This window comes from Oncorhynchus masou, chromosome 24, assembly GCF_036934945.1.
Source record: "Oncorhynchus masou masou isolate Uvic2021 chromosome 24, UVic_Omas_1.1, whole genome shotgun sequence".
NCBI classification, from domain to species: domain Eukaryota; kingdom Metazoa; phylum Chordata; class Actinopteri; order Salmoniformes; family Salmonidae; genus Oncorhynchus; species Oncorhynchus masou.
The window spans coordinates 18,158,509-18,171,257 of NC_088235.1; the positions used below are offsets into that span (position 1 = coordinate 18,158,509).

Here is a 12,749-nt window from a genome sequence, read left to right on the forward strand (position 1 = left end):
GTGTTGTGTTGTTGGTCTGTGTTGTGCTGTTGGTCTGTGTTGTCATTTTGGTCTGTGTTGTGTTGTTGGTCTGTGTTGTGTTGTTGGTCTGTGTTGTGTTGTTGGTCTGTGTTGTGCTGTTGGTCTGTGTTGTGTTGTTGGTTTGTGTTGTGCTGTTGGTCTGTGTTGTGTTGGTGGTCTGTGTTGTGTTGTTGGTCTGTGTTGTGTTGTTGGTCTGTGTTGTCATTTTGGTCTGTGTTGTGTTGTTGGTCTGTGTTGTGTTGTTGGTCTGTGTTGTGCTGTTGGTCTGTGTTGTGTTGTTGGTCTGTGTTGTGTTGTTGGTCTGTGTTGTGTTGTTGGTCTGTGTTGTGTTGTTGGTCTGTGTTGTGTTGTTGGTCTGTGTTGTGTTTATATGTCTATGTCCTCGTCTGTGTTGTTTGTCCATGTATTGTCATGTACAGTACGTCTGCATGGTGGTGTTGTTTGTGCTTTATGTGCGTGTTTATGCTGTCCAGTGGTGCAAGGGCCCTCGAGGCCCTCTCCGGGCCACCGGGTGAGGTTTAAGCTCTTCCCTCTCCCTCTCTCGTGTTCAGCTCCGCCCGAGTGGAGCGTCATGAATGACCCGGCGTTCAGCAGACGTCCCCGCTGTGCCAAAGTGGACCGCGCCCAACACTGCAGCTGTGATGCTGGCTTTCACATGAGTGGGACATCTGACAACAGTATCTGCCAGGGTGAGATATGAGATGCTTTAGTGTTGGATGAAGTGAGTTCCCACCTTACCCAGGATACTTTGTGAGCCTGGTTGGTTATAGTGTGTGTAGCGTTCAGTCTGGTTTAGCCAAGCTAAGTGTTCAGTCTGGTTTAACTACGCTAAGCGTTCAATCTGGTTTAACCAAGCTAAGCGCTCAGTCTGGTTTAACTATGCTAAGCGTTCAGTCTGGTTTAGCCAAGCTAAGCGTTCAGTCTGGTTTAACCAAGCTAAGTGTTCAGTCTGGTTTAACCAAGCTAAGTGTTCAGTCTGGTTTAACCAAGCTAAGTGTTCAGTCTGGTTTAACCACGCTAAGCCAAGGTGGAAAGGGCCTGTGGTGCTCCGATAACAAAACTGACTGTATAAAATGGATAATTAAAATACTGATCTATATTGTATGCTCAAAAAAAATGGGAAATTATATTATTTTACACTTACACAATTGCTCAGAGAAATATATTTTATTTAACAAGTAATACTTTTTTCTCCTTAAAAAAGCAGGGGTCAAAATTATTTGACACCCCTCTTTTCAATACCTTTCAAAAAGCTGGAGATTTTTCAGCAAGACAATAACCCCAAGCACACATCAAAATCCACAAAGAAATTGTTAATTGGCCACGGAATCAACATTTTGCAGTGGCCATGTCAGTCTCCGGAATTGAGACCTATTGAAAACATGTGGTTTGAATTGAAGAGGGCAGTCCATAAACACAGGCAAAGGATATCAAGGATCTGGAAGGATTCTGTATGGAGGAATGGGCTCAGATCCCTCCCAATGTGTTCTCCAACTTACAAAATATAGTAGAAAAATGTCAGGTGTTTGAAAGGTAAAAAATAGATAAAAAGGGAAATAAATTGTCAGGATTTGGCCAGGGTTGTTCCGGGTTTTGGTCACTAGATGCCCCCATTGTGCTTTTTGACCTTATGTTTTTTCCCTTGTTCCCCATTATTATTTGCACCTGTGCCTCGTTTTCCCCTGATTGTATTTAAACCCTTAGTTTCCCTCAGTTCTGTGCTCTGTGTTTGTATGTTAGCACCCAGCCCTAGTGTTCTGTGTATTCTTGTCGATTCCGGTGGATGCTCTTGTGGAATTCTGTTTTTGTTTTCGAGTATCTCTTGAGGCTTTTTTGTGCTATTCCTACCACCTTTTGATTTTGCCATTTTTTGTATTGAAGGACTTCTCCTTTTTACTTTATTAAATACACCGTCTTAAGTACTGCTGTGTCTGCCTCATCTTCTGGGTTCTGCTGACTATTCGTGGCTCAGTTGGTTAAGTGACTGTTTCTCACTCCGGAGACCCAGGTTCGTAACCTGGTCCTGACATAAATGTGTACTTTTCTTCCCAGAACAATTGTATTAGTATAAAATAGAATTTTAAAAAATGATTTATTTTATAGTCATGTTTGCTCATCTTTATCAAAGGTGTCAATCATTTCGTGCTCCACTTTGGTGTCCACTTGCCAAAATGTGTCCATATCGATTAGCTGTGTATCTAGGGTCTTGGATAGAACTTGCCAAAATCTAACCGTCCTACATAATGATGCAAAGCGTCTGTTTCATATGAGTAGTACCTCAGAAAACTCTGCCAGGGTAAGACTGGCCTTATACAGAAACGACCCACTAAACACTAGTTGGGATTGGATAGATTAGATGACTCTCAATTAGGCATTCAACAACTCTTACCATCCCTCCTTACCCCCCTCCCGGACAGCCAGACAGAACAGATGCCCTTTACCCCAAATCCTTCTAGCTACTGTATCTCTCTATAGTGCTCTAACATTTTAATTATAAGACTCTCTTTTCTCTCTCTTTCTCCTCCTTTCCATCCTGTTGTTTGTACCCCCACATGTCTGATCATGTGACTGACGCACATGTCCCCCCCCCCCTCTCTCTCCTCCCAGATGTAAATGAGTGTGAGGTGTACCGGCTGGACCAGGGGGCAAGTTGTGTGTGTACGAGTGTGTCAACATACCAGGCTCCTACCACTGCTCCTGCCCCAGCCACTATAAGCTGCTGCCTGATGGTAGGAGCTGTGAGGGTGAGTGACAGGAGGGAAGGAAGAGATGGAGGGTAGGAGGGAGTGTAGGAGGAAGGGTAGGAGGGATTGGGGTAGGGTAGGAGGAAGGGTCGGAGGGATGGATGGAGGGTAGGTGAGAGGGAAGGAGGGTAGGAGAGATGGAGGATAAGAGTGATGTAGGGAGGGTAGGAGTGATGGAGGGAGGGCAGGAGGGATGGAGGGAGGGTAGGAGAGATGGAGGGGGGTAGGAGGGATGGAAGGAGGGATGGTAGGAGGGATGGAGGAAGGGAGAGATGGATGCTGGGAGGGTAGGAGAGATGGATGGAGGGTAGGAGGGATGAAGGGAGGGTAGGAGAGAGGGGTGGAGGGTTGATTGGAGAGATGGAGGGTAGAAGGGGATTGAGGGCGGTAGGGAGGGTAGGGGTGATGGAGGGTAGGAGGGATGAAGGGAGGGTAGGAAGGAGGGGTGGAGTGCGATTGGAGAGATGGAGGGTAGAAGGGGATAGAGGGCGGTAGGGAGGGTAGGGGTGATGGAGGGTAGGAGGGGATGGAGGGTAGAAGGGGATGGAGGGATAGAGGGCAATGGGGAGGGTAGGGGTGATGGAGGGTAGGAGGGCATGGAGGGGGGATGGAGGGATAGAGGGCAGTAGGGAGGGTAGGGGTGATGGAAGGAGGGTAGGAAGGGATAGAGGACAATGGCCCATTCATTTCCATGGTCTTGATCTTGGAGCTATGCAAGGGACTTTAGAGCTGGGCTTAGAACTACAACGCTACAGGCAGGGAGCGCCACACTGGGGTTGGCTGAAAACATTTCTCGCTGTCAAATCCGTGTGTCTGGAGGACGGAGGAAGCAAGGATTTGACAGCTAGTAATGCTTTCAGACACCGCCTGGGTCCTGGCTAAGGCTCTGTATAATGGGTCTGATAGGGTTGTGGGGCTTACCCTTCTGGAGCTACAGGGAAAGCAGTGATTTATGACTAAACCCATCAGAACACCAATGGAGCTTCCAGAACATAAATAAAGGTGTAATGAGAGAAGGGGGAATGGAGATGAGGGAATGGAGAATGGAGATGAGGGAATGGAGAATGGAGATGAGGGAATGGAGAATGGAGATGAGGGAATGGAGATGAGGGAATGGAGATGAGGGAATTGAGGGATGAAGGGATAAATAAACATCATGGTTGGTTTAGCTATGGAGTTCTTTGGAAAGGAAGGCCGATCATGGTAGAGGAAGATATTTCTGTAGAGGTGTCCGTCCTCCAGTCTCTGCCCTGACCGTAGTCCTCAATCCAGTTTCTTCTGCCTGCCCCCCCCCTCTGTCGTTTCTTACCCTGCTCTACTTCTGGCCAGTGGAACAAATTAGAGAAGGGTAGAGGAGGGAGGGAATGAAGGGTGGAGAGAATAGAGGGATAAACAAACATCATGGTTCAGCTTAGCTATGGGTGAAGGTGTTTGGAAAGAAGGGGAGAAAAAGATAGAGCAAGAGCGAAAGACGAGGCAGATGGCTGTATGTATTTATATGGAGGTGTCCCATGTCCCTCTCTCTGGCCTGGGCATAGGCTTTACTCCCCAGACCTGTTTCATCTGCCCTATAAGCTTAAGAAATGTTACTTTCTCTGCTGGCCAGTGGAACAGATGACCTCACCACTTCGCAGCAGAACAGAAGGAATGTCTTGGTCCAGGATGCGAGACAAGCCGTTTGAGAGACTAAACTGAACTACTAATGTTTCACTCTTTATTTTTCTGTTTCATTTATTCTCTCTCTCTCTCTCTTCTCTCCCCTACTTCCCATCCACCCTCTCTTTCCCTCTGTCTCTCCCTCCCCCTGATGTTGCCCTCCAGATGTGGATGAGTGTCTGACCCAGCAGCACAACTGCAGTAGAGGAACAACATGTATCAACACTGGAGGAGGGTTCCAGTGTGTGAGCCCGGAGTGTCCCAGGTCACAAGGCAACATCAGCTACGTTAAGACGTCTCCCTTGTAAGTAGTTCAGATAGACACCGCCTGGTGCGTGTGTGTGTGTGTGTGTGTGTGTGTGTGTGTGTGTATCTTCAGATATATAAAACGAAACAAGCCTCTCCTACAGAGTTATTGCTATACATCTTAGGAAAATTGACGGGCAAGTCCCTTAAAATGATACAAGAACTCATAGAAATACTCATAAAACCATACCAGCAGGACAAAGTATGCAAGTAAAAAACTCTCTCAAACAATATTGTTTCTTCATCAGGATGAATCATGACTGAAACATCTCATCTTTCATTTCAAACATTTTGACCAGGGACGCTGGAGACTTGACTCAGTACTAAGGGGGAAAGGAATGAATTGTCCTCTGTCTGGAAACGATGGTACCAGATTGTGTGTGTGTGTGTGTGTGTGTGTGTGTGTGTGTGTGTGTGTGTGTGTGTGTGTGTGTGTGTGTGTGTGTGTGTGTGTGATTGATCTGTCTGCTGTACGCATTTGTCTGTTCATGTCACTAGAGTCCAAAATAAGTGAAAATGACATCTTCATGTTTCCACCTTATTTGAAGCAGTCTCAAACTCTCCAGAATAAATGTAGAATCTCTAGCGTTGTCTTCTAGAATCCCACTAGCAGCTGTTCTAGTTCAGGGTTCTGTGTCCTGGCCTCCTAGCTATATGACCACAACCACCATCCTTTCCAAGATGCCTTGGCCTCAGTCTTAGATCGTGTTTGCCAACTCCTCACAAATTGCCTCATTTAAAGGCAATAAAGGTATGAAATGTAGCTCTGTCCACTCCTACTGAACCATCACTGTGCTGAAAGACTGCAGGACTGCCAGTAGAGGAGAGAGAAAGAGAGGGAGAGGCAGGGTGAATAAGTACACGGAGACAGAGAAATACTGTTGTGAGTGTTTCTCCATTTCACTCTAATTCACAAGCCTACAGTCTTCGAACAAAAGGTGCTATCTAGAACATAAAAGGGTTCTTTGGCTGTCCCCATATGATCATCCTTTGAAGAACACTTTTGGGTTCCATGTAGGGTTCTATATATATGGAACCCAAAAGTGTTCTACCTGGAACCAAAAGGGTTCTCCTATGGGGACAGCTGAAGAACCCTTTTGGAAGTCATTGATCGAAGAGTGTAGGGGGGGAGGGAAAGTTATGTACACTTTCCTCCTTGTTTATTTTCCCAAGAAGACTGACTTCTGTAACAATACTTTAATCACAATGTTATAATGTGTATGGATCTTTCCACAGTAAGAGTCAAGAGGTTAAACTTGGTCTCAACATCTCCTCTCTTCTCCCTCACAGTCAGTGTGAGAGGAACCCCTGCCCTATGGAGAGTCGTTCCTGTCACCTGGCTCCTAAGACGGTCTCCTTCCACTACCTCTCCCTCCCCTCCAACCTCCAGACCCCGGCAACCCTTTTCCGCATGGCAACCGCAGCCGCCCCCGGCCGCCCTGGCCCCGATAGCCTGAGATTCGGCATTGTCGGGGGCAACAGCCGTGGGATGTTCGTGATGCAAAGGTCGGACCGCCAGACGGGTGAATTGATCCTAGTTCAGAGGTTAAGAGGACCACAGGATATCAGTGTTGATGTGGACATGTCAGAGTATAGTGATCGCACCTTCCAGGCTAAGCATGTGGCGAAGGTGCATATTCTGGTATCAGCGTATAACTTCTGAGGAGGATGGACGGACAGAGGAACGAGTGAAAGGGACAGAGGGAGGAAGGGAGAAGAGGAACGAAGAAGGAGGAAAGAGGGAGAAGAATGGAGAAAAGGAGGAGGAGAGAGGGAGAAGGACGGAGAGAGGGAGGAGGGCAGAGAGGAAGGAGGGCGGAGAGAGAAGGAGAGAGGGAGAAGGACAGAGTGAAGGAGAGAGGGAGAAGGACAGAGAGAGGGAGGAGGACGGAGCGAGGGAGGAGGATGGAGAGAGAGAAGGGAGGAGAGAGGGAGGAGGACGGAGAGAGGAGAGAGGGATGAGGACAGAGAGATGGAGGAGGACGGAGCGAGGGAGGAGGGACGGAGAGAGGAGAGAGGGATGAGGACAGAGAGATGGAGGAGGGACGGAGCGAGGGAGGAGGGGACGGAGAGAGGGATGAGGACAGAGAGATGGAGGAGGACGGAGCGAGGGAGGAGGACGGAGAGAGGAGAGAGGGATGAGGACAGAGAGATGGAGGAGGACGGAGCGAGGGAGGAGGACGGAGAGAGGAGAGAGGGATGAGGACAGAGAGATGGAGGAGGACGGAGCGAGGAGAGAGGGATGAAGACAGAGAGATGGAGGAGGACGGAGCGAGGGAGGAGGATGGAGAGAGGAGAGAGGGATGAGGACAGAGAGATGGAGGAGGACGGAGAGAAAGAGGGAGAAGTTGGAAGGAAACGACAGAGTGGGAGGACAGAATGGTTTGGACTGACGTCGATTATGAAGTATATGAGTGAGGATGGAACTAAAATTAATGAATGGTGTATTGAGTGAGTTAATTACTGAATGAGTGAGTGGGTGAGTGAGTGAGTAAACATTTGTAAAGCAAACTAACAGAGTGGTAATGGAATGGTAATGAGGTCGCCATGGTGACCGAAGGCTTTGCTCGTATATATGCAATGACATTGTGTAGATCAGTTTAAAGGCCCACTCTGTTCCTTTAAAACTGTTTATCAAAACGGCTGAAAATATCACAGAATGGGCCTTTAAGAGTCATGAACCCCAGAATGCGTCCAAAGTGGCACCCTATTCACAATTAAATAAACTACTTTTTAGTGCACTATGTAGAGAATGGGGTGCCATTTGGGACATAGACCCTTTAAAACATGAAGCACTCACATGGCCCTGATTTATCAGAATATGTTGTTGTTGTTGTTTATTTTGACACAGTCAGTGATTCAATGCAGTGTGATGTTACCTTATATAAGTTACAGCTGTTTTTACTGGCTTGCTTTGTGATTATAGGACCAAAACTCTAAGAACAACTTAAGGCGGTTTGGATTTAGTTTTTAACAATAGCATTGTACTTGGACGTATTTCTAGTATCATATTGGGCTATTACAGGGTAACTACAGTGATTTGGCAGCCTTGCCAATGCAGTGTACAATATCATCTGATGTTTTAAGGAGTCTTTATTATCGCACATAACTATTTCTCCTGAAATAAAGACCGTCCTTCACTACTACTTTGACCGAATTTACATCCAACAAATCAGTTAGTTTGACCTGATTTACACCTTGTGTCCCTATCCAAAACACATCAGTTAGTTTGACCTGATTTACACCCTGTGTCCCTATCCAAAACACATCAGTTAGTTTGACCTGATTTACACCCATGTCCCTATCCAAAACACATCAGTTAGTTTGACCTGATTTACACCCTGTGTCCCTATCCAAAACACATCAGTTAGTTTGACCTGATTTACACCCATGTCCCTATCCAAAACACATCAGTTAGTTTGACCTGATTTACACCCATGACCCTATCCAAAACACATCAGTTAGTTTGACCTGATTTACACCCATGTCCCTATCCAAAACACATCAGTTAGTTTGACCTGATTTACACCCATGTCCCTATCCAAAACACATCAGTTAGTTTGACCTGATTTACACCCATGTCCCTATCCAAAACACATCAGTTAGTTTGACCTGATTTACATCCATGTCCCTATCCAAAACACATCAGTTAGTTTGACCTGATTTACATCCATGTCCCTATCCAAAACACATCAGTTAGTTTGACCTGATTTACACCCTGTGTCCCTATCCAAAACACATCAGTTAGTTTGACCTGATTTACACCCATGTCCCTATCCAAAACACATCAGTTAGTTTGACCTGATTTACACCCATGTCCCTATCCAAAACACATCAGTTAGTTTGACCTGATTTACACCTTGTGTCCCTATCCAAAACACATCAGTTAGTTTGACCTGATTTACACCCATGTCCCTATCCAAAACACATCAGTTAGTTTGACCTGATTTACACCTATGTCCCTATTCAAAACACATCAGTTAGTTTGACCTGATTCACACCCATGTCCCTATCCAAACACATCAGTTAGTTTGACCTGATTTACACCCATGTCCCTATCCAAAACACATCAGTTAGTTTGACCTGATTTACACCCATGTCCCTATCCAAAACACATCAGTTAGTTTGACCTGATTTACATCCATGTCCCTATCCAAAACACATCAGTTAGTTTGACCTGATTTACACCCATGTCCCTATCCAAAACACATCAGTTAGTTTGACCTGATTTACATCCATGTCCCTATCCAAAACACATCAGTTAGTTTGACCTGATTTACACCCATGTCCCTATCCAAAACACATTAGTTAGTTTGACCTGATTTACACCCATGTCCCAATCCAAAACACATTAGTTAGTTTGACCTGATTTACACCCATGTCCCTATCCAAAACACATCAGTTAGTTTGACCTGATTTACACCCATGTCCCTATCCCACAACAAATCAGTTCGGACGATCAAGTGATCAGCTATGTTCAGGTCTAAAGAAGAATTGATCAGAAAAAAAGCATGTTTCTCAGGAAAGTCCTTTGAAATCACAAACCAGAATGGAGGTCAAAGCCTGCACATACTGGACTGTTGGTCAATGTCAGAACCAAAAGAATGTCAGAGCGTTCACTTAGTTTTGACTGGAGTAATAGCCATATGGAAATTAAACATATACTTCAGTGTGTTTTTCAATGATTTATTTGTCCGAGAGAGACGAGAGAGAGAGAGAAAGGGCGTAATGTTCACCACATGTGCTTTCTCTCTTGTCTTCCTTACTCTCCGTCTGTCTCCGCTCCTCCACTCCTCCAGTGAAGGGGTGGAGGAGAGAGAGAGAGAAGAGAAAGACATGCCCCGATCGATCGTGTACTCACTACACCCCTGCCTCAAAATGACAATGCTCTTTAATGGCCGACTCAATACTTATCATTAGTAACATGCCTCCTGCACTCAGCTTACTGTCCTCGTTTGAAGCTGTATGCTTGGCCAATTTGATGATGCACACATGTTTTGTAGAAGTTCAGAGGAGGGTGATATTGCTGGAGACAGAGAGCAGAGTACTATCTAGTCTGGGTAACACCGAACTCCAATTCCTCCTGACTTCAGAGTCTGGAATTACTCTTTGATGTTGTCGGCACAATGCGTCAACAATGAAGGGGGCTTTGATTTTACTGGTTGGTTCTCCTCTGTGTCTTTCTCACTCAAATGCACAGCCACACACAGCCCCCAAGCGCCACCCCCTTCTATTACAACAGAAATGGGCAGTACTTTTACCTTGTTTAATACCATTTTCTCTCTACCACTAACTGCTAGTGGGAATTTGAATGCTACAGTTGAATTCAGAAGTTTACATACACCGTAGCCAAATACATTTAAATTCAGTTTTTCACAATTCCTGACATTTAATCCTAGTAAAAATTCCCTGTCTTAGGTCAGTTAGGATCACCACTTAAGATTGTGAAATGTCAGAATAATAGTAGAGAGAATGATTTATTTCAGCTTTTATTTCTTTCATCATATTCTCAGTGGGTCAGAAGTTTACATACACTAAATTAGTATTTGGTAGCATTGCCTTTAAATGGTTTAACTTGGGTGAAACGTTTTGGGTAGCCTTCCACAAGCTTCCCACAATAATTTGGGTTAATTTTGACCCATTCCTCCTGACAGAGCTGGTGTAACTGAGTCAGGTTTGTAGGCCTCCTTGCTCGCACACACCTTTTTTAATTCTGCCCACAATGGTATATAGGATTGAGGTCAGGGCTTTGTGATGGCCACTTCAATACCTTGACTTTGTTGTCCCTAAGCTGTTTTGCCACAACTTTGGAAGTATGCTTGGGGTCATTGTCCATTTGGAAGACACATTTGTCACAAAGCTTTAACTTCCTGACTGATGTCTTGAGATGTTGCTTCAATATATCCACATAATTGTCCACCCCATTATGCCATCTATTTTGTGAAGTGCACCAGTCCCTCCTGCAGCAAAGCACCCCCACAACATGATGCTGCCACCCTGTGCTTCACGGTTGGGATGGTGTTTTTCGGCTTGCAAGCCTCCCCCATTTCCTCCAAACGTAACAATGGTCATTATGGCCAAATAGTTCTATTTCATCAGACCAGGGGACATTTCTCCAAAAAGTACGATTTTTGTCCCCATGTGCAGTTGCAAACCGTAGTCTGTCTTTATTATGGTGGTTTTGGAGCAGTGGCTTCTTCCTTGCTGAGCGGCCTTTCAGGTTATGTCGATATAGGACTCGTTTTACTGTGGATAAAGATACTTTTATACCGGTTTCCTCTAACATCTTCACAAGGTCCTTTGCTGTTGTTCTGGGATTGATTCACACCAAAGTACGTTCCTCTCTAGAAGTATGGCGGCTGTGTGGTCCCATGGTGTTTATACTTGCATACTATTGTTTGTACAGATTAACGTGGTACCTTCAGGCTTTTGAAATTGCTCCCAAGGATGAACCAGACTTGTGGAGGTCTACAATTTTTTTCTGAGGTCTTGGCTGAATTCTTTTGATTTTCCCATGATGTCAAGCAAAGAGGCACTGAGTTTGAAGGTAGGCCTTGAAATACATCTACAGTTACACCTCCAATTGACTCAAATGATGTCAATTAGCCTAACAGAAGCTTCTAAAGCCATGACATTTTATGGAATTTTCCAAGCTGTTTAAAGGCACAGTCAAGTTAGTGTATGTAAACTTCTGACCCACTGGAATTGTGATACAGTGAATTATAAGTGAATTCATGTCTGTAAACAATTGTTGGAAAAATTACTTGTGTCATGCACAAAGTAGATGTCCTAACCGACTTGCCAAAACTATAGTTTGTTAACAAGAAATGTGTGGAGTGATTGAAAAACTAGTTTTAACGACTCCAACCTAAGTGTATTTAAACTTCTGTCTTCAACTGTATGTTTACATTTTGAAATGATGCCGCGCTCGTTTTGTTGGTTTGGAAAGTTTTGAAAGTGTCTGAAAAAATGTATTGGAGAAGTTTGGTTCGTATCTTTTGATATTGTATCCCACGTCCCAGTTAGCCCTTGTGGCTGGAACCGCGGATTGTCCCAGGCTTGTAGCTGTCTGGAATCCTACTGTTTGTTGCTGTTTCCATCTTCCCTGTGACCTGACCTGTCTGGAATTGTGGGGAGTAACAGCATAGCCTACATTGCCATGACAAAGACCAAAGCTGGTGGGAGTACTGTTTAGGACAGGGGTGTCTCTCTATCACAGGGAAGGTACTTTCAAATGAACAAAAAGAGTTATACAAGCAGTTGTTACAACATCAAGAAAATAGCGTCAAGTGTTTTGTCCAAATACTGGTGGATTCAACTAATAAAAGAATGGACCTGACCAGAGTGGTCCAGTACCTGAATAACAGTTTGATGTTCTCCCAGGATCAGCTCGATGAGTTTAAACAGGAAAACGGCAAGATACAACAATCTGGAAGTCACAGAGAGGACATTAGTTCTGTATGTGAATCCATGATAACAATTACAGAGAAATCAGATTGTCTCGAGGGACGATCAAGGCAAAAAACCTTATTGTAGACTGTATTGCAGAATCTCCACATGAGACCTGGACAGAGTCTGAGGAGAAAGTGAGGGAAATGATCTTGGAGAAACTGAAGATAGACCACAGGAAGATTGAGTTGGAGCGCGCCCACAGGACTTGAAAACCCACCACCGGCTCAGGTGACAGGCCCAGGACGATAGTCATCAAATTCCTGAGTTTCAAAGGACAAGGTAGTGGTTCTGGAAAGAGCCAAGAACTTGAGCGTACATCTTCCTCAACGAGGACTATCCTGAAGCTGTGCGTCAGAATAAAAATAACTTACCCCTGCTATGAAAACTGCAAGAGCATGTGGGGACATTGCTTACATCCGATAAGACAGGCTCATTGTCCAGCCTCCCTCCCAGAAGCCTGGAAGGGATGAGAGCCAAGCCTATGGGTTCGTAGCTTCAACCCCACAGCGGACTAACACACACCAACTGATTAATTGACATGCGAAATTGATGTTTTTTTTATCTTGCTTT

The 12,749-nt window shown here is 45.0% G+C and overlaps 1 protein-coding gene across 1 annotated transcript in view; it reads left to right on the plus strand.

Annotated features, from left to right (window-relative positions):
* Positions 1-6,740, plus strand: part of LOC135511563 (fibulin-7-like) — a 33,815-nt gene extending 27,075 nt beyond the window's left edge. Inside the window, 5 exon segments of the mRNA XM_064933049.1 lie at positions 573-710; positions 2,629-2,651; positions 2,654-2,765; positions 4,587-4,725; positions 6,018-6,740. Coding sequence (XP_064789121.1) covers positions 573-710; positions 2,629-2,651; positions 2,654-2,765; positions 4,587-4,725; positions 6,018-6,390 — 785 coding nt within the window. The 3' untranslated portion in view covers positions 6,391-6,740.
* Positions 6,741-12,749: the final 6,009 nt, after the last annotated feature.